Source organism: Struthio camelus, chromosome 3 (genome assembly GCF_040807025.1).
Source record: "Struthio camelus isolate bStrCam1 chromosome 3, bStrCam1.hap1, whole genome shotgun sequence".
Lineage (NCBI taxonomy): Eukaryota > Metazoa > Chordata > Aves > Struthioniformes > Struthionidae > Struthio > Struthio camelus.
In genome coordinates this window covers 19,972,636-19,999,187 of record NC_090944.1, presented here as the reverse complement: position 1 = coordinate 19,999,187, position 26,552 = coordinate 19,972,636, and the positions used below count along the sequence as shown (strand labels likewise).

Below are 26,552 nucleotides of genomic sequence, written 5' to 3'. Positions count from 1 at the left end.
TCGCCGGAGGGAACCGCTTCCCTGTCGCCCGCCATTTTGGGGAGGGGGGGGCGGAGCCCGGGGAGGTGCGCGGCGAGTCCGGCCGTTGGGGCTGAGGAGCGCGGCGGGGCTGAGCGGGTGAGCGGCCTGGGCTGCGGCGGCGTTTGTTTGTTTGTTTGTTTTTTTACCCCCTCACCCCTTCCTCTACTGCGAGGGCTCTAGGAACTCGTGGCTAGGCCTGGCCGCGTCCTGAGGATCCCGAGGTTCCTACCCTGAAGACGAATTCTCGTTACCGCAGGGCTACAGACCAGCCCTCGGACTCGTGAGCGGGAAGGAGAGATCGTTATGGTGCGGGCTGGGGGGTGGGGGGGGGTCCCTGTCCGAAATCTGGAGTCAGGACGTTAGGTTTGTAGGTGTGCGGTAATTGTTCTGGATATCCCCTTAAGTGGGCTCGAGTGGAGACCTCCAGAAAGTGAGTCGTCTCGCTGCCAGAAAGCAGCTGAGGGAAACGCCTCTTTCCGTGCGCCGCGTTCAGGATCGCTGGTTCGGATCAAGGCGGGAATTTTAAATGTTTAAATTCAAGACGCTCTTGCCTTCGCTTATTCCGCTTTCATGAAACTTTTCGCTTTTGTTTTCGTCTAGGGAACAACAACAACAAAAAAGCTTTTTGGGGGAGGAAAAAAAAACTTCCTGTAGGAAATTGTGGAGGAAATTTCAGATGTGCTAGTGGCGACTGCTGTGCTGCAGGTGCTCGTGGTCATTGGCAAGGCTGTGCGAGGGGCTTGGGTACTGCAGCAGTGAAGTTCCGCAGACTGGTTTAAAAAGCGTCTTGGGCTTTCTTTTGAAAGGGGTCTGCCTTACAAATAAAGCATGTCCCCGGCAGTCTCAGCGAATTACCTTAGCAATCAGTGAAAGTGTGTCTGTATGAATTAAATCTTAGCTTTAAATGTCTTCAGCAGCTATTTTCAAGTAGCTGGCTTACATTAGCAGTGTAAAAACGTTTGTAAGTTAAAATATTCAGTATTAAAGGATGATTTGTCAAGTAGAGTTTGGTTATAGTCCATATTGGCTCAATGAGAAATTGAGAGTTTTGCGGGGGGGAGGGTTATATTTTATTTATTGTGAATGATCTTATAGCAGCACTCTGGGGTCTTCTTCAGTGGTTTGCAAGTGTGTGGAAAAACTCTCTGATTTGAAAGTTAACTACTTTCTAAGAGCATGGGAGACTTGGGATGAACAAACAGCCTTGGTAAAATCTGAATGAACAGACCACTCCTGTTTATAGTAGTAGGTCTATCTGTAAGCAGGATCTAGATCTAAATAACTTACAGAATACACTCAAAAAAGAAAACAAAAATACAAACAAAAAACCTAAAGATATGGTAGGTCTCAGATCTAGTATTGGCTTAGGAAAAGGTATACTTTGACTACCTTGTGGTAAAGTTCTGTCCTCAATAACAGTACTTTATTATCTCATTAAGGACAATGTTGATGCTGGGTTTTCTTTTGTTGTTGTTGTTTCATATTTTTCTTTTTTAGCTCTCCATTTTTAACTGTCTTTTTTTTTAATCTCTTCATTTGTACTCTTACAGTGTTAAGTATTTCTAGTGTATTTGTCTTTCCTGTTTATTAAATACCGTCTGACAGTCCGTAAGAACACTGATAAACCAACTAACAGAGTTCCCAAAACTGTGTATGGATAATGGAGGCTGATAGGTACCAAAGGATAACGTCAAAAAGCCATACTCTCCCCCCACGCACCCTTTTGTGTGTGTGTGTTGCTAGATGTTATCTCATTAAAGCCCTTAAAGCTGAATGTCGTATTTAGCTTTTGAGAGGGTTTGAATGCCCTTTGTAGTCCCTTGCTCTCCCCCGCTTTTCCCCAGTCGTCTTATATTTTATAGATAGAGCTTAGAAAAAGCCTGTTAGTGACAGGAAAGGAAAAAAAAATAATTATTTGCAATTGTAAGGCACGTGTATTGCAAGAATAGAACGACTGGCCATCTTAGATGATGCAGTCGCTCAGCTGCCCGTTGCTAATGTTTTTAGCTGTTGTGGTTTTTTTGATTTGGTTGGGGTGGATTTTTTTCTTTTTTTGGGGGGAGGAGGGGAGACGACTGCACAAACAGTGCCATGACTTCTCTCTTATACTATAGTGGTGTTTAGATATTTATAGGGATATGCAGGTTGAAGCTCTACAGAGTTTCCATAGAATATGTGCACTGTTGCTAGCCAGGAATGCTCCATTTCTCAAGATTTACCTTTAATGACTTGTTTTTCACTGCAGTACACAAGCCTTTGAGAAAAGGAACCCTAGCGTGCTACTAAGGAGAACGCTTGTGGGTTTTTTTGTTTATTTGTTTTGTCTGTGAAATATCGTGCTGTAATCCAGCAGCAGTGTATTCCCTTCCTTCCCTCATCATTAAAATATTCCTATTGCATGGATCTGTGGCACCTATTTGCCTTAAACTTTTATGAAATGAACGGAAATATATTCAACAACAAAAGCTGTTTTGCCCTAAATTGGAATGAAATTCATTTTTATAGGCTGAGCTGGAACACTTCAAATATGGTAGCTTATTTCAAATAGGTTCCCATGTGAACCTTCTCTGGTTCTTCTTCCCCTGCCCCACCAGAAGCACTTCAACCACTGCTGATACCAGTTAATAAGAACCTTAACGTGAAAGAGATCATCATCCTGCACTTTGAGAAATTAGGCCACTTATTTTCATGCTTTAACATAGATCTAGGTAACTCATTTTATGTGCCCGAGACGTAATAACAATAAAATCAATACTTTATTTCATTATGTCCTAAACGTGCAAGACTGAAACCAGGTTGCGTTATTAAAGGAGTTAAAGGAATCTAGAGAAAAGTAATCTCTGTTGAAAGTAAGTTTCCCTGAGAACCAACAGGAAAAAAAAAAAAGTCTTGCTGATTAAAAACAACCTGCAATTCCTGCAATGGCAGAAACGATGTATGTTATTGGTTTAGCTGCATTGTTTTAAAACAGTTCTTGAGTACTGAACATAAAGCACCATGCAAACCCAGGCTGCTGTTCTCTGTGATGGTGTTAGATGTGGAATGTTCATGAGTTTTGCATCGCCATGTTCGCAAGAAGCCGCGAGGTGGCATAGCTCCTCACCTGTCCTAGGCAGATCTCAGAGCACAGGAAGCTCGTCTGGTTGCGATTTCCTCAAAGGAGGAGGGCTTTTTTTGTCTGGAGCATACAGTAATTTCAAATTCAAAGTGCAAGAAATGCAAGAAGTTCCCCGATTTTATTTGATTTTTATCCTCTAATTTTGAGAGGGGAGAGGTAAAAGTCGAGAAATAATCACAAGGCAAGCTTTGTGTAATGAGATAATGTAGGAGTAGAGTTATGGGGGAGAGGGCACACAAAGAACATCAGAAAGAAAGTAGGATATGTTAACACATGTTAACACACATGCTAGAGGCTTTATACAGAAGTGCCAAGGTGTGAAAGCCAGAAGAATAACAGAAAAGGAAAGAGAAGAGAAGGAAGAAAAGCTGATAGTGGGGTAGGCATGGGGAATAAATAAAGTTGCATAAGAGACAAAGAAATATACCATCTAGTGGGTGTACATTATTAGCTGGCATATGTTATAGGCTTTATAGCACAAGTCATGCAGAACCAAAATTAAAAACGGTAAAAACAGATGCACTGGCATGTTTCTGGAATCACACACACTGTTATAAGTATGCAAGTGTTTGTTGGAAGGGTTGTTCAGAGGTCGTCTGTTACGATTTCTTCCTCAGAGTGGGTTAAACTAGCAAGCTAACATCGTGAACCTCCGAGAATGAAGGTTCCACAACCTCTGTGGGCAACAGTGCTGCGCTACCCTCTACCGTTTTTTCTTAATGTCCAACTTGAATTTCCCAGGAGACAATCTGTGGCCGCTGTCCCTTGTTGCATTATTTTGGACTACCAAGGCGAGTTTGATTCTGTCATGTTTGTAAATATCCTTCAAGTAGCTGTAGGCTACTATTATTTGAACAGAAATATTTTTAATGTGAGTCCGATAGCTTCAGAAGGAGGAATAATTCTCTTGAGGTTTTTTTTTTTTTTTTTAATTAAAGACTTGGATTGGGGATATGTATGGAACACAAGAATTTTTTTTTAAATGAATTTGTTTTCATTATTTCTGTTCAGGCTAATTACAATAAAAACATACCCTCCAAAGAGGGTATTCAGTAATAAACCATCTGTGAACTAGAGTCAGTAGATGCTTATAAGGTTTGACTGCAAGTGTTCTTGGCTCTTAAAAGTAAACACAATAGTGAGTGTTTATTTTCAGATTAACATTCATAAATAAATGCCATACTTCATGTTATATTCTGAAACTATTTTATTTTACTTGATCTTTACAGCTAAAACCTTCATGTTGACAACAAAGAAGCTAGAACAATGGGAGTGACAAATCTGTGGCAGATCCTTGAGCCTGTGAAACAACCTGTCAGCTTGAGCAGTCTCAGGGGAAAAACACTTGCTGTTGATTTAAGTCTGTGGGTTTGTGAAGCACAGACTGTTAAAAAGATGGTTGGAGTAGTTACCAAACCTCATCTCAGGTATAGTATCTATACAACTTTGTGTAGCCAAAAATGTTGATGCTGTGCAATTTAGCCTTAACACTTCTTCCAGAGTTATGACCTCATGAGTTAAGACTCTAAAATTCATAAGACTATTTGTTTCGATTCTTTTACATCACTTGTGCCGTTACCTTAAAGGAAGATACTATGGGAATTTCAGCAATGAATTTACTAGGATCCAAACTGCTGTGATACAGAACACATCAATAATCATGCTGTTCTGTAGCCTGATGTGGCTTTTAAATCCAAATTCTAGTTAGACCCTACAATGAAGTCGGTATGTTTAAAGGGTTCTTCAGGCTTATGAATTGAAGAATATACCGTCTTTAATACGTATGTTTTTAATTTAAATGAATCAGATGCTTAAGGATTGAGCCAGTATAAACAGCTGTAAATTCTAAGTACTGGTTTCTGCAAATGATGTTGACAAAAATGAAACTATATGTAAATTGGCAAAAATGAACACTGCATTTTCAAAAATGAACACTAGCTGTTGCTAGATGTTTCTGTGGCTTCATTGATATCAGTTTATGTGGACTATCAGCATCTTCTGAGAATCATCTCTTAAGATGTCGTACCGATGACCCCAGATGGATAACTAACTTACAGTTGAAGCTTAACGTGACCAAAGTCGTTACTTCGCTATGATATGATGTCTTGTGTTCAGTGGACAGCGTCAGTCCAGGTCTCTTATGCAGTCTTTCCAGAGCAAGACACAGGGATGAACAGATTTCTACCAGAAAAACAAATGCTTTCAGGCAGTAGGAGTTTAAATTGTATTGAACTTACTTATCTTTTCTTTTATGAGTAATAAATACACAAAATTCATTCTGGAGTAAATGATCTTTCTGTGCCAGTTGAACCGATCCAAATGTTTGATTCTACTGTTTTTGAAATATTGATCAATGAACTACTGGAAATAGCATGTTTTCTGATCACTTTCAGTATTACTAGTATAGACCAAATATTTGTTGTTCCCTTGTAAAGTTCTCCTTGGCAATGATGCAAACCTTGCATGTGAAATAAATTAGCAAGACAATGGTTTCTGTGAACCTGTCTTATGCTGTAGCATTCACTTCAGCATCCAAAGTAACCCTATTGATAGATTTGGAATTAAAATGTAATATAAAAGAATGACTATTAGTATGGATATATGTTTGGAAGCAGACTTTGAACACAGAATAGTTTTTTTTTTTTTTTCAGCCTTTTAAATGTGTTGATGTTATTACTCTAAAAAAAGTCTTTTTTGTCATCTATGGTATTTTCTTGTGAATTTTGTAAAGCTGTTACAAATCTATAGTACTTCAACATCAAAAGAGGATGGGGAAATAGATAAAAGATTAGTCTGGGGGTGAGGGGCTGATCATAAAAGGTGAAGAGAAAGCTGAGATTGTCTTTGGGATAGTCTTGAGTGATATAAAGAAAACATCTGAAGAAAATCAGGCTTTATTAGTCCTGCGCCTTAAAGAAATGCTTGCTTTATTGCAGAAACCTATTTTTTCGGTTCTCTTTCTTAACCTCAATGGGAATTAAACTAGTATTTGTCATGGAAGGAGAGGCCCCTAAGTTGAAAGCAGACACTATGAGTAAGAGGAACGAGATGCGCTATGGATCTTCCAAGCAACCTAGGGCTTCAAGAACAGGGAGATCCTATTTTAAATCCATTTTAAAAGAGGTGAGTGACTGAGGCGGGTGTTTCAGTATTTTTTTTTTTTTTTCAATTGCGGTAGGAAGAAATTTTAACTAAATTAAAGCCAATAATTTGAAAGAACTAATAGATTTTTTTTTTACACAAAAAAGTTAAACAGTATCCTCAGTTAGAGGAAATACTTACACCCCTTTGAAACTGGGCATTATGTCAACGGTTAACTATTGTGGCAGTAGAGGGACAGTGCCAGTTAATATAAAACTCGCTTGATGTGTTTCTGTGCCTGTTAGGCTGCAGTGAACCACAATCACAGATGAGTGCTTATTACAGAAATTCAAATTTCTCATTCTTTAAAAATGTTAGTATTTGTACCCTCTCTTAGATGGTATATACACTGATGATTAATTTTACTTCTCTGACTAGTTCTAGATTAACAGTAATAGTAGCAGAATCCTTGCTAAATATAGAAAAAGTATAGTCACGTGCTTTTTCCAATAGCATCCTTGACTATTCATTGAATGCACCATAATGAAACCTAAAATGTATTCTCCGTCCTCGATCGTGTGGTGATGATCTATTTTGGCTTTTCGCAGGGACAATCTTTGAAAGTAAACACATCAGAAAGTCATTCGAAAGGAGACACATTTTCACTGCCTAATTATTCCTGCTGCCTTTACTAAGCTCTGGTGGTTGAAGACCAGTGATTATGAATTAAAAGGCTCCGTACTTCGTTATAATCAACTACCTTAAGACTTCTAGCTCCTCTTAAGCTTCAGTCTTCATCAATTGGAGTATTATATGAAAATAGCAATGTGTTGTATACCAGTGTAGGCTAAGCTCATGTGTTTTTCAGAGGTGCACAGATACTGCAGTAGAACTGTTTTGTAACCTAGCTTTATAATTTTGTGAACTAGCTATATCGCTAAGGGGAAATAGTTGTTAGAAATCTACAGAGTTAGGCTGAAACAAAGGTTGTGTAATCCTCTTAATGTGGATGGCTGAGGCCACTCTGGCTGCAAAAAACACCTAATGAGTAATTTAAATTCTCAATCATTGTGGCAGTTATTTTACCAATTCAGTCTATTCAGAATTTTATGAAATAGAACATATAGATGATCGTGGCTTGAGCAGAATGAACGTGTTTTGTGATTCGTGTTTTGTTTTTGAATCTAAAGCCATAATATTTGGAGGGGTAAAGTTACCATTAAAAAAAAAAGAGTTGGAGTTAACATTATTTGCGGTATACAGAGACTCTGAAGCCTAAGAATGCCAGAAAACCGCTCTTAATGAACTAAGTGTTCTGAATTCAGTATCTTTTTTCTTTGTTCCTCTATCGAGGTATGACCTGTAGCCAGATAAAGAAAATAAGAGACTTTTATTATTTCTGACGATTTTGGATCTAGTACTAGAGAAACAATTTACAAGAAGTATGTGTGAGATCTCAGTACGTCTTATAATGGGATCAGGCCGTACTATGCCAACCGTTCTTAAAATGCTGTACTATAGTGCTCGATGTTCTTAGAGAGTCTGGCAGTCTGTTGATAGATCTCTGTACTAGCCCGTTTTTAGTACTTGAGTAAACAATGTTGCTCAGCAAAGATAAATATTCTCTTTTGCTGCTCTCTTTTTGAAAACATCCCACAAGTCTATTTAAAGCACAGAGATTTTTGTGAAGAAATAACCATTAATCATGCTGTATTCAATTCCTGTAACTAATACTTTGCTCTTATTCATAAGACTTTGAGTTGCAGATTTCTTTTGACTATTATTGTATTTGACTGTTACTTTCTTACAAAGCAGTACTTACACTGATATAGTGTTCTGTAGGTGGTACAACAGCAGCTCTTTTCCAGAATCACTGTATATACTTGCATCTGAGAAAACACATGCTAATAAGTTGGCCTTGCTGAATATTAAATCTCTATTTCGTATTGGATTCTTTCTTTCAGTGCCTGGCACTGCTGGAGTGCTTGGGTGTCCCATGGGTTCAAGCAGCTGGGGAAGCAGAGGCAATGTGTGCTTACCTGAATGCAAATGGACATGTTGATGGCTGTATTACCAATGATGGCGATGTCTTTTTATATGGAGCTCAAACAGTTTATAGGAACTTTGCTATGAATGCTAAGGTAGTGTACTTCATTTGGGGGAAGGGGGGAGTTGTTCACCCACTTTTTAGTCTTCCCAAAAATATAAATAGAAAGGACCATAAGGACTTGAAAAAGTGACTTAGGTATTATATTTATACTCTTGTATTTGGATTTCTTTAAAATAGTACATGAAGACGGCATCATTTTGTTTGATTCACTGGCAACGTAAGTGCTAAATGCAAGAGCAAAACACCTTTAAATGAAGAACGTTTGTGGTCCTGTAGCTTGTGTTTGTAGAGTCCTGTGATGTGTAATAAATTATAAGGAGCCAATTTTTTTCTTTCCTCTGCGGTGGACAATTTGCGTAAAATAATTATTTTCCGTAAATTTACAGTTAGGGCATGTGGAAGCGTTGAGCTTCCTGGGTCTCATACTACTCGTCACATACTTGTATCCTACATGTTTATCTTATTATGGATATATTTGCAGTTAGTACTGACTAGTGGTCTCAAATTGAGCGTGAATGGGGCAGGGACTGTACATCTGCATAATAATCTACTGTTGTGATTGTTCGAACAACAAATCAATTCATGACCTTGAGCTGAAAACGTTCATTTGTTAGGAATGTAGTTTTCCAGAACTGGAAGAAGGTAAACCAAATCTCTTTAATTTGTTCCTTCTCTGTAATTAAAAAGATAATTTATCTTCTGCCTAGTGAAAAAATGGAGAGAGGGGAACGGTATTAGGTCTGCAATTTTAACGAATGTTCATCCAAAAAACTTGTTGAGAAAGTACGTCAGTAAGAGGGGAAAATTATTAGAACAACAAAAGAGCTATGAACAACTAAGGATTTGTTTTTAAGCTGATGGAGGATGATTTGCTTTGATGCCACCATCCTTGGGTTTTCTATTTCTATTTTTTTTTTTTTTTCTTTTTCCATTAAATGTACTTGTCACTTATTAGCAAGGGTGAAGGTGAACTCGATTTTTCGGGGAAACTTTATTACATGTCTAAGTCGGCATAAAAAAATAACTAAAGCGAGTGTGTCTGTCAGGGCATCCTTTCCAGAAAACTGGATTTTTTTTTTTTCAGATTATAGATCTTTGAATTCATATTAATCTCAATTTCATATTATATTTGAGTCTCTTTACCTTCTAGCTCTAGGTCTAGGTAGCTCATAAATCTAATATGCCAGGTAACGCTGTAATTGTTTTACTCAAGTAACACATAAAAAATTATTATGTGGTTTTTGAAATCTGCAGTTCCTGAAATCACTTACACAGTAACTAGTAGTAGTAGTTAGTTTCATCACACTTTTTCTACAGATATTAAAGAATAAACAAAGCAACCTTTGGCTTAGCGTTTAATTACTTTAATTACTTTCAGCAGTTGATCCCCATACTGATAACTCAAAATTCCAGAACTGTCATTGCCCACATGGTCTTAATTCAACTTCTGTTTTTAACATCTTGTTTATGCATGATATTTTACATTTTAATTACTGCTTTCTGTTTTTTTGCTCTCGGACTTTTCTCAGGCTCATTCCCTGCAGAGGAGGGTGAATTGTGGTGGGTGAGCAAGGTGATTGTGATTCACTGGGCTGTTTATTCCTTAGTGTAACAGAAATAAAACCGTATGTAATACATTTCTCTTGCAGGAGCCTCATCTTGACTGTTACACAATGTCCTCTATTAAGAAGAAGCTTGGTTGTGATAGAGAGTCTTTGATTGGGCTAGCTGTTCTTCTGGGTTGTGATTATCTTCCAAAAGTAAGCAACGTTTTTTATTAAATACTTGCTTTCAAGACAGAAGGGAGAGATATGCATGCTGACAAAACCGTACACAACGGCCGATTACTGAGATCCAGTTGAAGAGGCTGCTTAATAAGTCACTGCAATTTTTATTTGCAAAGCCCATAATGATAATCAAAATAGTTTGCAGATATTCGTCTTTCTAAAACTGAACCACCTAAGTATTATTCCAGACTTCACATATTGGAGGCGAAGACGAAAATTTAGGTGATGTTGAATACGTTGAGCAACTGCATCTCTATGCTGTTTGGAATAGTTAGCAGTGATGGTTTTGAACTGTAGTTGTTAGTAGCACAGTTCTGAATGGACTTGGGGTATTGTTTTGAACTGCAGTTATTAGTAGCATCAGTTCTCGATGCAGTTTGGATATACAGCTTTTTAGTTCTATCATTTGTAAACGCGTGATTTGTAAAGAAGGAGGAGTCACTTACTGGAGAGTTTGCCTAATGAATGAGGTGGGAGGGAATTTCACTCATTGGTCTCTGCAGTTGGACAACTGGTGGTATTTCTTCTGATATTTCCTTGGAAGACGGTGAGAATGTAAAATGATTTACTTTCTGCTGAGGTCATCAGTATTTGAAAGAAACTGTTACTCTTGACTATGAATAGTCTTTTTTTTTTTTTGAAAGCCGGATTGTTGTTACCGTTTTTGAGACTTTGAGCAGAAGTTGTTTCAAAGGCTATTTGAACTGGAAGGGAAGTGAGATGAAATTTGATTTCTGTACAGTTCACCATACTGTAACCTCAAGCAACTATTGCAAGCCTGAATAAGAGCAGTAGATACTTAGTTACTCTTAAATCTAAATGTTTCAGTTTTGTCAAAACTGTCCTTTTAAACAGCTGATGCTACGCTGGACGACAGAACGAGTAGCTCTTAGTCTTTCTTCCACCGAAACACTTTTTTCTGTTATAGGAATCTTTAATAGTTTCTTATTAAGAAATTTACTGTAGTAGACAAAAATGCACTCTGTTTTTCCTTTCTTTTTTTCCTCCTTTGGTAGTGCTTCGTTTCATTTCAGTAATTTTATGCTATTTCTTCCTCTGCTTTGCTATGAAAATATCTTCTGAAATGCTCTAGATTCACATGAAAGTATGAGTGTACCAACATACAGTGAAAGACATGTACCGTGAAGTATCTTTCAGTCTACCATCTTTCACTATCAGCAGTTACCTTTTTTTTAACTATCAATTTCATGCAAATCTAGGCAAAGTTGTCTCTGTTGGCATAAAGCATCTCCCTTCCCTGTGAGTGAAAGCTTTGTGCCGAGTTTCATCCGTTAAACTCAACCTCCTATGTCCCAGCTTTTAGATTCCAAAAGCCATTTGCATCATCTTTCCAAGAGAATTCTGAAAAGTTTCACCTCTCCAGCAGTTAGCTGTCAAAAATGTTACCAGTGTTTTTTTATACGGTTGTCTTGTTGAAATTGCTGCTTTCGCTATTTCAGTTAGCAAAAAACCAACGAACCAACCAAAAAAACTCACTCTTTTCTTATTGCTTCCTACTACCTTCTCTCTGTTCTTTCCATTATTTGGGCTGCCATTGGGTGTTAGACTATTTTATGTAGTTTATCTGTCACGCTAGTAGCGCAGCTGTAATCTGTCGCCTTCTCTGGCTTCAGAACTCGATTATATATATATATTTTTTCAGTTTAGCTCAATATCTGTATCGTTTCTTTCTGTTATGAAAATCAGTTTTATGAAAATGTGTATGCCTTCAGTGTTTCATTAAATAAATAAGACTTATTGTGTTTCATGTTTCTGTCTCAAAAGGGTATTCCAGGAGTTGGGAAAGAACAAGCTTTAAAGTTAATTGAGACTTTGCAAGGTCAAAACTTACTGCAAAGGTAAAGTTAAAGTTTGCTTTGTATGCTAAAGGACTTTGATTTTATTCAAAGAGTTGTTGCTGCATGCTTCACCTCCAAGTCAACTGTCCTCTAATTTTTTTTGAGAGCGATTCCTTACATTTTTGCTAAATGAATTGTGTTTGCTAGGCAAGCAGCCTCTAATTGCTTTAAACATTATCTACCCCCAAGTGCCTGAGTCAGCAACTGTATGCAGTTGTCCTGGAATGGAAATTACAAGGACTGATGAAAGACACTTGCCCATTTAATTGGGATGTAGCTCAGAACATGAACTACTGAATATTTACTGTATTTGTTATCCTAATGTTAGTGTCAATACTAGAAACCCCAGCAATCACATAATGCACTTAAAAATATATATATATATAATATTTCAAAAAATAGAAAACTCACTTCTCAGGCAGATGGTTAAGGAGTATAGTGGGAATGTGTTTTGATGTTTTACTTTAAGTCTAAAAGTTAAAAATATGTTTTAATCATTTTAATATCTTCATTTTAGGTTTGAGCAGTGGGGAGAACAACTTCAGTATAGTAATACTAGTCCACCTTTAGTAGTTAAGAAGGTAACTCACTGTTCTGAATGCCATCATCCAGGTCAGTGTGAAAAGGGGTAAATTTTTATTTTTGGCCTAGTCATTTGTTTGCTTTTTATTCTGATATAGCTTCAATTTGTTCTATTTCGTTTTTATGACCAGCATTAAAAACTGCTTTTCTGTTATTCAGCTTCTGGAGTATATTCAGATTTTCAACATTGTATGTGTGAATTTTTTTCAGATGTGAAACTTGTTGATAGCAGATGGAATGTTATCAAAGTGCTGTTGTATGATCCAGATATTTATCTTTTTAATAGTATCAGTAAAGAAGGCATAAGCAACTTATTTATTTGCCTGAATGGGCCTTGCATCGAGAAGACTGACTCCATTAGCAGAGGCTTTTTATATTGCTGGATTTTGATGTATCTGTTTCTTTAAAAATAATTAATCTTAAGGAGCCTCATCTTGGTGTCACTTTCAAACAGTGAAGTCATTCAAACCCATCACTCCTAAATGGAAAAACTTTCTTCGAATATCCATTACTTATATATGTTTGTAAAGATGTCAGAAACTGCTGCTGTAGTTTTTTAGGTAATGTTTCTCAGCATAATGTCTGAAACTGCTGGAAGAAAGCTTAAAAAAAAAAAAAAGCAGGGAATGGGGCAGGGAGAAAGCTTGTATTTGTCTGTTTTTTCTGTAGGTATATACAGCTAATACGTTCGGATCTGTTTACAGCTACCATTCATGCCAGATTAATATGTGTTCTGAGCTTTATGTTTGTATAGTGTTGGAAAACTCTTTTCTCCTCACACTATGCATCTTCTTCTGTAGGGTCTTATAAGGAACATGAGCACAATGGATGTAAATTCTGTGAAAGCATTAGGTCCTGCAAACCCCATGACTCCAAATACTGCTGCCCTTGTGAATGGCATCAGTTAGAGCGAGAGAAACAAGCAAGTGCAGTGGAGGACAATATCAGAAAGTAGGAATGTCTTGAAAATGAATTGCTCTTCCCTGCTTTTATGTGCAGGGTGAGCATTTAAATTCTGCATTTTTCCCGTTTGTTTTCGGTTCCTAACTCATTTGTTTTACCTGCAGAAGAGCTAACAGTTGTGAGGGCTTTCCATTCTCTGAGGTAACAAACAAGCCTATCTAAAGATTATTTTTAAATCAATTGAAATTTTAGTTTTCAGCTTTCTGTTAAACTGCCTGTCCTTTTTCTGTTTTATTTCAAGGTTATCCAAGAATTTCTTGTAAACAAGAACAAATTGAACAAGATAATGGAATACCAAAGACCTAGTTTATTGTCCTTTCAGGTATAGAACAAAATACTGGGAATTCAGCTCTGAAGGGTTTTTTTTTTTTTTTTATGTTCTTATTAAGGAAGGCACCTGTGATAATGTTGATCTTCACTCGTAGTTCTACTGGAAATAAGAATTAAAGAACCTTGCTACTTTTTAATATAGCTCATCTCTTGGAAACCTGAAATTAAAGACTCTGAAAAATTAATTGATGTAAATAGACCCGTAGAAAAGAGGAAATAAGAGATCTCAGAAAAGCAGTCACATGCCATTGTTGCATTTTTTATTGCAGCAAGTCATAATTGGAGACTTTTTTTTTTTTTTTTTTACTTTCCGCTGTGGGTTTTTTGGTGTGTGGTGTTTTTTTTTGTTTGTTGTCGGGGTTTTTTTTTGTATCTGTAAAAAACTGGCATCTGTATATAACCAACAAAAGTGGCTTTTAACCTGAATACTGCATATTTTCTGAGCAACAGGTAGCAGACCTTCAGTAATGAGCACAACACTGCCAGCTTCTATGTTCAGAGGCCATTTGATTCCAAGGGTACAAAGCTCATAAGTGGCCTAGTTTATTTCTCCACCGGTATAAGATGAGTATTGTACCCGTATCACATCCTTTGTGTGCATACATGCCTGTGCATTTATTCACATGCTGATGCAAGTTTCATGAGAGTTTTCAGTCAATATAATATGACTTATGCCAGGGAAGCTAGAACCACCTCAGCTGGAGAATGATTGTTTTATGAATTTGCTGAACATCAAACCCTTAGATTTTTGCTACCTTTAGTTTATTCCTACCATTTTCCCCAGAAGGCCAGAAAAATTCAAACTCTGTGTCATTATGCTGCTAACATCACTCTCAGCTTTATTCCCTGATGGTATTTCAGATAAATCTCTTCCTTCTACCTGGCTCCCCTTCATCCCATCTTATATAAAACTGTTCAGTCCCTGCATTGCCATCTTACTATCATCATAAGACGATTGAGACCTTTCACACAGGTTACTGCAGCTTTCAGTTTCCAAAAAATGACATTACTCTTTGTTTACATGGATCAAATACATCTTAATGTTTTTGTGGAGATAGTAGTATTTCTCTGAACTCTGCGGGGAAGAAATCTTGTCATTAAATGCAGTAGATACTCACTGAAGCTTGTCATTATCAACAGATTGTTTCATGAGCAGCATAAAAATTGAAGACCAGTTTTCTGTGCTCTGGTGCTATACATTCATCTAATCACATGCCACTGCACAAACCCTAGTCTTTCATGCTTCCAGTGATTTCCAGCATAAAACTCTTGTGTCACCCTATGTGTTCCTTGACCCACCCTTAGCTTATGCTAAATCCCCCAAATACTATCTGTATAAATAGCTGCACGTTTTGTGACCAGTTCTGATCTGGGCGAACTGGCTAGCGAACATAAACCGTTATACAGGTCATTGGTTTCAAAAGTGATCGGTGAGATCACAGATGTACAGAGTGACAAAATGCGAGTTGTTTTCTAAGAGGTGTTTTATTATATATTTTTACTGGTGACGGCAGCTTTTACGATGTTTCGTTTTCAGGGATTGGTAACGCTGTTGGTGAGGATTACATATAATGTAGTGGACAACTAATGCATAACGTAGCAAGCTGTAGTGAAAATCTGTGTTCATCCTTCCTGGCAAAAGCTATAATTTTCACAGTTCTTTATATAGCAGATCTGAATCTGATAAGGTTTTCAGTAACCTTCTTATTCCAGCTGCTGCCACTACACAACTGTTCCCGTCACTTGCTAGTAAGAGCTGATGAATCTGTTCTGTTATGGATGATTGTGCCTTCTCTTGACAGTGAAACGTCATTAGGAATTACAGTAACGTATGCAACGTTCTGGATATTTTAAGTATTCAGTCCTTTGCCCTTAGTATATAGCTGTCAAAATGTGATTTCTGAGAGAGTAAAAAAAGTATTAAATGTTTGTTTGTTTTTTAATGCTAACAGAGATTTGCTTTTGAGAAGATGGAATGGACCAAACATTATGCTTGTAAGAAACTCTTGGTATTATTGACATGGTATGATATGACCCAGAGAAAATCTGGATACATTGATTCAAAACAACTACAAGCAATACGGTAATGTAGCATGAGTTCTTGAACTTACTATGTTTACCTCCTCTGCTGCTGGGGGAAAAATCTCCTTTCTTTCTCTTTCTTTCTTTCTTTCTTTCTTTCTTTCTTTCTTTCTTTCTTTCTTTCTTTCTTTCTTTCTTTCTTTCTTTCTTTCTTTCTTTCTTTCTTTCTTTCTTTCTTTCTTTCTTTCTTTCTTTCTTTCTTTCTTTCTTTCTTTCTTTCTTTCTTTCTTTCTTTCTTTCTTTCTTTCTTTCTTTCTTTCTTTCTTTCTTTCTTTCTTTCTTTCTTTCTTTCTTTCTTTCTTTCTTTCTTTCTTTCTTTCTTTCTTTCTTTCTTTCTTTCTTTCTTTCTTTCTTTCTTTCTTTCTTTCTTTCTTTCTTTCTTTCTTTCTTTCTTTCTTTCTTTCTTTCTTTCTTTCTTTCTTTCTTTCTTTCTTTCTTTCTTTCTTTCTTTCTTTCTTTCTTTCTTTCTTTCTTTCTTTCTTTCTTTCTTTCTTTCTTTCTTTCTTTCTTTCTTTCTTTCTTTCTTTCTTTCTTTCTTTCTTTCTTTCTTTCTTTCTTTCTTTCTTTCTTTCTTTCTTTCTTTCTTTCTTTCTTTCTTTCTTTCTTTCTTTCTTTCTTTCTTTCTTTCTTTCTTTCTTTCTTTCTTTCTTTCTTTCTTTCTTTCTTTCTTTCTTTCTTTCTTTCTTTCTTTCTTTCTTTCTTTCTTTCTTTCTTTCTTTCTTTCTTTCTTTCTTTCTTTCTTTCTTTCTTTCTTTCTTTCTTTCTTTCTTTCTTTCTTTCTTTCTTTCTTTCTTTCTTTCTTTCTTTCTTTCTTTCTTTCTTTCTTTCTTTCTTTCTTTCTTTCTTTCTTTCTTTCTTTCTTTCTTTCTTTCTTTCTTTCTTTCTTTCTTTCTTTCTTTCTTTCTTTCTTTCTTTCTTTCTTTCTTTCTTTCTTTCTTTCTTTCTTTCTTTCTTTCTTTCTTTCTTTCTTTCTTTCTTTCTTTCTTTCTTTCTTTCTTTCTTTCTTTCTTTCTTTCTTTCTTTCTTTCTTTCTTTCTTTCTTTCTTTCTTTCTTTCTTTCTTTCTTTCTTTCTTTCTTTCTTTCTTTCTTTCTTTCTTTCTTTCTTTCTTTCTTTCTTTCTTTCTTTCAGAAATATAGTAGATTTCTTCTGTGTCTGTTTCAAACCATGTGCTACTTTTGGATAGAACTAAAAATTTAGATCAGTACTCTTAAGTTTATACTGTTGCTGCACAAAGTAAAATAATAGTTTTCTTCAGTCCTAACTAATAGGACCTGCTTTTTCCTATGCTTACTTTCTATCCTATGCTTCCTTTTTATTCTGTTTCCTTGGGGCTGCACATGAGATTTAGCATTACAGGGATGATGTTGTGCTTAAGTTGTTACTGGAAATTTAATGACTTTGGAGATTAAAAATAAGAGCCCACACCTAGAAACGAGCATCTGTAGGTTCACAGTCATGTCTAGAGTATGCAGATTTCTTGTCAGACCTACTGACTTTTTTCATACTGTGGCCAATGAAATCATTAGTTTATGGCTGTATTCTGTTCCCCCTTCTTCTCAAAACAGCTTTTTCATTCAAGACTGCTGCATTTATGAGTACAGAAATGGCCAAACTAGATGCGTATGCTGTCACCAAGAGTAGATATCCAGGAAAAACAAGAAGACGAGCATGCAACTACTGCCCGCTGAATATTTTCCCAGTATCCAGATTTCTCTTACTTAGGGGTTTCCTGAGCCAGAGTTAGTACCTTTTTATTCTAACAGCCCTTAACAGATTTTCTGTGAAGTGGTCTAATCTCTTCTTAAACCTGTGTGGACTTTTATTATCTACGGTGTCCATTGGCAAAGGGTTCCTCAACTTTACTGTATGAAAGCAAACTGTTGACTTATTTTGACTCTGGTATCTGAACATTTCATTTATTTTCCCTGAATCCTTGTATTGCAAGAAGGTTAGTAATTGTTCCCTGTTCCTTTCTTGATGCCATTTAAGATTTTATAGACCTCAGTTTTGGAGTACAGAAGAAGAGACAGTGGCAACATGGTAATCTCTTTTCTGGCATGTTAAATTATTCCTTGCAGGGGAGCTTTCTATTTAGCATTATCTTTCAAAAGGGTGACTGGACAGGGAGTTGTTGAGGGATAGCTATTTAAATGGTTTGGCTAGACAAATTGCTAGTATTTACCTTGATGATGGAATTAATTGACATCCTCCGTTTATACCTTTCTTTAGTGTTCTAAGAGTGTAAAAGACAAATCATGCTCTAGAAGACTTCTTTTGTTAACAAGGATTTAAAAACGATTCAGCAGCAGCCTCATCACGCATAGGAATCTGTTAGCTTGTGTAGACAATTTTTTTTTTTTTAGAAAAATCTTTCATGAAGACTGAGTGTTCCTGTTCAAGCAATGTTTATCTTCCTTCATGCACCCAGGCAAATAAATGAGTTACCCTATCTGGTCGTTCAGAAAATTACTGTCTATGGCAGCAGCCTTCTCTGTGACTTAGCTGAAGACATCAAATATGCTTGTGGAAGTTTGCATTGCAGCTGGCTGTTAGAGAATAGCTTGTTGATTTTCAGTTGTGCTCCTCTGAGCAGTATCACAAAAATGTTTCAGTAATCAAAACCTAGACTCAACACTTTACTGTGTAAGTTATGCAAAGAAGTAGTATATTTTTTAAAGTGTGCATTGAATTCACTGTTACAAAGATAGGTTTTTTCCTCTGATGAGTTGTTACAAATTAGAATACGTTAGAATAGATTTTTCGTTTCCTATTTGAACAAAATCATTTAATGGTCTGCTTTTTTTCTTCTAGGATAGTCAAGACACGTGTTAAAAACGGGATACCTTGTTTTGAAATTCAGTGGCAAAAACCAGGTTGGTCTGATTTCTACATACATTATGGAGCAGTCCAATTAGTAGAACAAGAAAAAAGTACACTTTAAAGAAGAAGTCGTTAGGCAGCCTTATGAGTAAATGAGGTTGGGGTGAGATTGGAAATTTTTCTGTGTCTAGAGGGGAAAAAAAAAGGGAGAGCATAAAAAACATGCATCCAACATCAGATATCCTGAAAATAAAAGCAATGCTCAAAATCAACAACAATCTTAGAAAGCAAAGTACTTCATTTTTCAAGTACTGTTCCTGGTACATCTTAATAAGATTAAAATAGTTACAGCCATTCTGTGCTGCTTAGGTATTGCGCAGAAGCACTGAACTCCGCATGTTTCATATCTTATTCCAGTATGTACCGTAAGCTGTGGCTATTTACCAGCTAGAAATTTTTCCATGCTGACAAGACTTCTGCTACCTTCAGGTTGTCTGTCTCTGCGAAGGAGACTGGCAGAAGAAACCTTTACTGCAGTTAAATCTCCAATCTTATACTATTGCCCTTTTTATTTGAATATAGGAAGATAGGTAAATCTCTTATTCTTTGTTTCTCTTATTCTCTCCTGATGAAATGTATGTGTATGTATTTGTCTAATGTATTATTTATAATGTGTAATGTATTAATTTTTTAGAACATTATGTTGATGCGGAAGATCAGCCTGTGGAGTCCTTTGTAGTCACAGTAGAGGAGGAGTCTTTATTTCAGGCTGCTTATCCTGATGTTGTTGCCCTTTATCAGATGGAAAAAACAGAAATTTTGGAAAAGAAACAGAAAAGTAAGTCCAAAAGCTTATTTCTTATGAATTTATGGGCCTTGCCAGAACACTGGAAGCAAAAGTAGCAAACACCTCTCCCACTGTTGAGCAGTGTCATGTGCTGTGAAGATCAGGACATGCTATCTTACAGCATGGCTCAGTTGTTCTTTGGGCCCAGTTGCCTTTATCTTACCATTTAAAACTTGAATGCTAGAAAATCTGAACTGCCATTAACGCTTTTTTTTACTTGGACAACAACCCATCCTGTTTTCATAATGTCATCTTTACTCTTTCAGGCAGGAAAAACAGACCAAAAGAAAAGGAATTATCAAATGTTTATGGTGAAGTTACTGACCTTCTGTCTCAAATGAATTTAAAATCCACATGTGAAATTCTCCCAGTGCAGGACTCCATGTCAGATGTAAAAATGCTCCGTGAGGATCAGAGATATCAGAGAAGTATTGAATCAAAAGATCCAGCGTTAGCTGCAACTTCCTGCATTACAACTGTTGGAATGCCAGTAGCAGCAGCTGCCCTTTCTCCAACTGCATCACCTTACTCGCTCTTAAAAAGTACGTTAGCTGACTCTTCTGCATCGCCAGCACAACTTACTGAAAATTCAGGGGTATCATCATCTTATACTACCTCTGTAACAGCTGATCTACAACTGAGCAGTACTGATAGGGAAGGAACCTCCTTCAGCACTTTACCAGCCCTTGGTGGCGGTACCCTTGATCCAGTGGCTGGCCTGGCTACATATATACAACATTCAGATCCATTACATCATAAAACAGCAATAAATAGCTCAGAACATTCTGATGCTATGCAGTCTGATCAAGATCATTCGGATAGTGCAGATGACTTGTTTTCAGATGATGCTATGGGACAACTTCAAAAGTTATCTTTAAGTGAGCGGATACTTACGAAGACTTCTGTTCAAGCAAAACCTTCATTATCTGAAGATATAATGGAACTGAAGCCTTTAAAATATTTAAAACAAACAAAAGGAGCATTGAATCCTGACAAAGATTATGCTGCTTCTTCATATCAGTTAAATAAAACAGGGCGGGAAACTAAAAATGTGCTATCGGAAAACTGTATGAGGGAGTCCAGTGTACACATGTATCAAGATCAGTATAAAAATGCTGACAGCCTGGCTCAAATAATGCAAAAACACCATAAAATAAACAGTTCAGCGTTTGTAGCTCTAAGAAGTCAAACAGTAAAGCCGTTACAACCTAGGTGTGAAATACTTCCACTGTCTCAAAAGCCAGCAGATGTTGTAACTGGCTGTCACATTACAGAAGCCTGTACTCAGGCTACTTGGAAAACTTTATTTAAAAGGAGTGTGTGCCAGAACAAATGCTCTTCTAGTGAAGACAGTGATGATGGGAACATGAATAAAAATCTAATTTATGAGCAGCAGAAAAGGCAACAAAACCCAGGTCAGTTAAAAAAAATATATATAAAGAAAAAGAGTAACACTCTCACTAGCAAAAGAACGAACAGTGACTCGGCAATTACAGTTAAAGGGGAGGAAAAGAAGACCAATTTTAAAATAACTAGTAATAATTTGCCAGTGCAAGTATCTCCAAAACCTTCTCCTGTAGTGGAAGTTGATCGTTTCTTAAGTCCGTTTGAGAGGTCGGGTACCTGCACTCTGCAGCGAGCCAAAAGTGATGTTCTGTCTTATGCAATGGCAGATAGTCCCCTTCCCCTGTATGAAAGACTAAAAGAAAGACTCAAAAACAATTAAGTATTCCATAAAATAGATCATGGTAATAATTAACTCTGAACCTTCAGCTCTTAACGTAGTTCTTTTTCAAAGTTTCTGTACTATGCTATGACAATTTGAAGTAGGTACAGTTATATGAAGTGTGAAATACTCCATACCAGTACTGAAGTTTGAAACTAAAATGTTAGCCAAGGTACCCAAGAACTGATTTACAGGCAAGTACAAGTTATTATGGATTTGATTACGTTTTGGACTTGACTCATAAGCATCAGGATATACTACACCAGGGAGTAGGGGAGTTATTTGTGAAATACAGTCTGTTTTCTCCCAGCCAAGTGTAAGTATTTTGAGTACAGCTGTTAGTCCTTCTGCTTATAAAACAGATTTATAATATAAATCCTTAAAAAGATGAAGTGATAAACTCTTACTGACTGAAATTTTCCATTTTGCTCCACTAACTTAATTTTATTAGTTTTAAAATCCTAGAATGCTGGTTGTGTGGATTATCTCTAAATGACCAGATAGAGACACACAGCAGATATATGTTGCAGTGTAGCTAAATTTGTGTCTGTCATGCCCTGTAATAAATTGCTATTTGAATGCGTGTGCGTGCATCTTACAAAGAATGGAATGCACCATCTAAGGATATTTTGTTTGGGTAGCTGTCCGCTCCAGTTCTTAAGTAAATTTGATTAATGTTTTAACTAAATGTTTACGATTCCTGGCATTTTTGTACTTAGAGAAGATACAAAGTCCTGTCTAACGTTCACTTCCAGGTGTAACAGAAAGAAGGTAAAATTATAGCACATTGAAACCTAATAACGATACTGTGAAATATATTTTATTTTTTTTAAAGATGTCATGTATTGTAAATGTTTTTAAAAGGGAATCTTGAACGTAGTCACAATTTTGAAGATGCTCTTCCTTTTTAATGCAGAAGCCATCTCTGTTTGCACAAAAAAATTATTTTCAACAGCATACTAGGAAATTCATCCTTGCCTGCGTTAGGTGTTCAGAAACTTTTCTATACGGCAGCCAGGAAGAAGGCCAGTCTTGCTGAGATATGCTAATCAGTAGATAATCTAATTGGTAATCAGCCAAAATAGTGGTTTCTTAGATTCCCCAAAAGGAGAAAAGGAATTTATAGTTAACTTCCAAATGAGAAATATATTACGAAAATTAAGAAACTAACGCCTGTAAAGTATTTTGAGGTACTTTATTAGAAAGTATTGGAAGCTTATTTTCAATTTTGAGGGTAAATATATTAAATGTAGGAAAATAACTAATTAAAAAAAAAATCTAGGATGATTACTTTTTCCTAGAGAGTTTAGACTCTAACCACCTGTCTGAATGGGATACTTCAAAAAGATGAGAGTTACTAAGAAGAATACAAGTAACAATCACCTGGGAACTCAAAGGCATAAATGTAAAGGCTTATGTAATGGTCAACAGTGGACAGATCACACTATTTTTTTGTGAAAAAAACACTCATTTTTTTATATATGATTCTTTTGTTTCCTTGCTTCTAATTTTGAATACTGAAAGTCAATAGTTTGAATTTTCACAAATAAAAATACCAACATCACGGGAATGCTCTCACTTCTGTTCTCTCCCGGTGTATGAGGACCAGTTCTTTTTTATGAGAGAGAGAGAGATCATGAGATGTCAACCATCTTGCGTGGGTTTCTATGTTGCAAGATTTTGTTTAGAGTTTGGAGGGTTTGAGGGTGGGGGGTTGGTTTCCAGGTCTGGCTGGAATGACTGCATTAATGAGCGGTAATTCTCTGAAAATACTATATCAGAATTATAAGTCTGTATTTCACGGATGATGGAACACAGAAATGTAAAATGTATCCATAAGATAGTACGAATTCCTGGGGAGAAGGAACAGTATATTGCTGATATCACTACAAATGGCATCTGGTTTCATAACTGCAGTTCAAGCATGTAAAACTGAAAAATGTAAATTCTCTTTCACTTGCACTGCGTCTTAATTTTGTGTAAGTTTTCGCCAGTACTTCAGTTGTTTTCAGATCTGTTGCTGCTCCTATATGTTATAGGACGCTGTTCTCTCATTTATACTCTTAGCTGCTCATTGCAGCAAGTCAACACGAGAACATTTATCTTTGGGGATGACAGTTACGCTTGTGATTCACTACAGCAGGAAAATCACAGCGTTAAAAATATTTTGATTTCCCATCTTGCACGTATATACTCAATCTAACTACTAGAGCCAATTGTTCTTCCGTGGATCTTTTTTTACAGGGCTAAAGCTGACTGCTTTGCAACCTCTCACACTTTCTAAGAAAACATTTACATAAATCGAGTAGGCATAACAGATAAAACTTTCCTCTGCAAGAAATATTTCTACAAGATTATATTAGACTGACAGTAGGTATAAGTGAATGTGATGCATGAGTTTTGAATATATTTCCGTTTGTTACCTGTTTTGGTCAGCCCACACAAGCTATATCAAGATGTTTTGTATCAATGAATTAATGAAACTGTACCTGCTAGGGAAACAAGGAAAAGAGACGTCCGTGACCGTGCAGGTCTTGCTGCTGAAACCCTGTCACTCTTGCAGCACTTTTTCTGAAAGTTTTTTTCTATGGAATTACTCTACCAGTCCCAAGTTCTTTAACCAATCTATTGCTCATCCTGACATCGACATCCCTCTAGCTTAAATGGTTCCTGCAAAGATACTGGTCAGAAGTGTAGGCTGTCCTTACCAGTACAAATATTGTTATTTCCACTTAAACAATTTTAAAGAAGTGAGCCACATCTAATTAGATGTAGGTAATTTAAATAGAATTGTTTAATGAAGGGAAATATTTATCTGCCACTCGTCATGTGGTGCTTGGAGCTCACTTCCTATTTGAAATCCATGGCGAATCTACCAGAAAGTTAACCAAATACTTTTTACGTGAAATGTGTACACAAATGACTGTAAGTTACTGCAAAAAATGTAATGTGAAAATCCTTTAGTTGTTCCACCATCAAGTTACACATACCTTTCTGTTACTTTTTCCAATGGAAATTATTACAGAAATATTTAAGTGACACTCATTTTTATTGCATTTTCCATTTTTGCTTTATTAATAGAAGTAATGAACCAAATAAAAACTTTTATGAGAGATCACAGGAAGAATTTCCCGCCTTTGAGGAGGTGAATATTTAATGGAATCTTGCAGACTTTCTGAGGGTGACTGTGTGCTATTAAACTGAGAAAGAAACTTAGAAAATATGGTGGAGCGAGCAACTACTGGCAACTGTTATTTGAGACAAGATAAAGTCTTTTCATGTCTAAAAAGGTGTAAAACCCTGCCATATTACATCAGTAGATAAAAGGGAATTGCAGTGACAATATTACTGGAGTTGTTGCAAACCTAAGTGCTACTGGCAAAACAGTAAAATCAGTGCTAGATTTAACACTTTTTTCCTTCAGGGAAAAAAAAAAAACGCTTTAACTGTTTCAAGAAAACAAAACTAAAATCAGTGATAGAACCACTATTTGCATTGTTCTCTTGCTCTCATACCCTGCATCATAGCTACTGCCACTACCAATCTTCTTAATTTTACTTAAGATTAGTTGCATATAAAACCTTAAAAGTTCCTGAAACCAATGCTAATTGGAGTAGGGGGAAGAAGCTTTGAAGGGGCTTGGGAAGATTTTATCACCTGAAAGACTATGAGCACAGCTGGAAAAAAAGGCACCTTTCCGCTTTTGAAAATTTTGCTCCATGACGCTAGTTAGATATAGTAAAACTCCATTTGATAGATACTTAAAATGAATTAAATGTTTGGCTAGAATGCAATGAATGAAAAGAAGTTAACTTGAGGAATATTCTTAATGCCAGCTTCTTGTAGAAGTAGCTGTACATTAGTATTTATGTTATTTTAAAATGCAATTTGCTCTGCAGGAGCAACTTCCAGGCCAAGCTTGAAGCCAAATTAGTTGTCCTACCGTGAACGTTCTTGAAGGCTGGCTCTGCGGCAAACTCTTCACATACTTTAGGAGATGGTGGAAGATACTGTGGGTGTGACCAGCTTTGAATGAATTAGTAGGCAAACTTACTGGATGAGCCTTCACATGCTGTCTCTTCCTCCATCCCCATGTCCTACTGTGGCCCTGGCAGCGGTATTACACAATGAATGACAGACAGGCAAGATAGCCCAAACTCTATAGACTGTCTAAGGGTTGTCCATGTCTGCTGCAAAGATAGATGAGGTTTGTGGCCTCCTCAGATTGAAACTAGGCTGCCTTCCAGGATGGCATGAATGCCCGGTCTCAGGACAGCTTTCGACTTTAAGTCCCTCTGTAGTTCAGCCTGCTATGATATGCGGTAGACATACCTTTTGCAACTTTTTTTCAAGTTTGATCCGCAACTGAGAGGAAAGGAACCTTGTGCTCAGGTTTAGATTCCCTAAAGCATGGAATTTAATGAAACAAAGGACTCCAGTAGTTTTAACCACCTACACGCTTACTTAAAGTGGACTTGATAAGAGTTTTCATCAAAGCTAAAAACCTGATGCTATTTTTTGTAGTTATTGCATGTCCTCTTTACCAGAGGGGATTTCATTGCCTGTTCTACTAAAGCAGTTATAGGGCTGATGTCTTGGTATGACCTACATACACTGATGAGAGAGATTCTTTCAGATAAGATGCTGTTGAAGGAATGTACAATCAGCAGTTTATAAAAGACAACCCAGCCCTAGGGCAGTTTCATTAACTGTATTTTTCTGTAGCTAAGTTGCATTTGCAGTTTAGCTGCCTAGGAGGTAACTACTTCCACCTCTCTCCAGCAAGCTAGCTTGCTGCTACAGGATGTCTACCTCTATCTCAGTTTATAGAAAACTGAAAAGATTTCTGAGATGGCCAACCAGACTGTTGTTTAGTAGAATTAATCAGATCTCTTTTATACCGTTAAAGAAAGAGACTAGAATGATGCAGGTTGGGGTGCCTTCTTTTTCGTAGAAGTCCCTGATAAGTAGAGAATTTCAGTTGGAAAGGAGATATCCGGTTCAATGCCCTCCTTGGCCGAGATGGGTTCAGATTATCTACTAGGAAAGTAACCACACCACTCAGTTATTAGCATGGAAAGAAAGGAAAGAGGTTTTGTTTGATTAGGCTATGCAACTTCTTCGCTTTCTCCTTCATTGATATTTTTTAACAACTGGCCAATTTCAACCAAATTTGATGGCTTTAAAGGATATAAATTTACTATAAGCTGAAAAATTAATTGTT

The 26,552-nt window shown here is 36.7% G+C and overlaps 1 protein-coding gene across 3 annotated transcripts; it reads left to right on the top strand.

The window, feature by feature from the left end:
- Positions 1–10: 10 nt before the first annotated feature.
- On the top strand, positions 11–23,290 carry GEN1 (GEN1 Holliday junction 5' flap endonuclease). Of its 3 annotated transcripts, XM_068937129.1 has the most exons (15): positions 101–327; positions 3,757–3,930; positions 4,369–4,566; positions 6,076–6,262; positions 8,185–8,361; positions 9,980–10,090; positions 11,903–11,976; positions 12,494–12,588; positions 13,359–13,509; positions 13,626–13,662; positions 13,763–13,843; positions 15,804–15,934; positions 18,747–18,808; positions 19,450–19,593; positions 19,869–23,290. In XM_068937129.1, exons 3-15 carry the CDS (start codon positions 4,406–4,408, stop codon positions 21,326–21,328), a joined length of 2,871 nt encoding a protein of 956 aa, XP_068793230.1. In that variant the 5' UTR covers positions 101–327; positions 3,757–3,930; positions 4,369–4,405; the 3' UTR covers positions 21,329–23,290. The 3 variants fall into 3 exon arrangements, with proteins under 3 accessions (XP_068793229.1, XP_068793231.1, XP_068793230.1); XM_068937128.1 differs by lacking the exon at positions 3,757–3,930 and having other exon boundaries at positions 11–117; XM_068937130.1 differs by lacking the exons at positions 3,757–3,930; positions 6,076–6,262 and having other exon boundaries at positions 39–117.
- Positions 23,291–26,552: the final 3,262 nt, after the last annotated feature.

Coding starts and splice junctions, on each gene's coding strand:
- GEN1 (XM_068937128.1), top strand. CDS start 4,406: ATGGGAGTGACAAATCTGTGGCAGATCCTTGAGCCTGTGAAACAACCT. Junction 12,589..13,358: donor TTCTGAATGCCATCATCCAG/GTCAGTGTGAAA, acceptor CTTCTTCTGTAG/GGTCTTATAAGGAACATGAG. Junction 15,935..18,746: donor AAACAACTACAAGCAATACG/GTAATGTAGCAT, acceptor TTTTTCTTCTAG/GATAGTCAAGACACGTGTTA.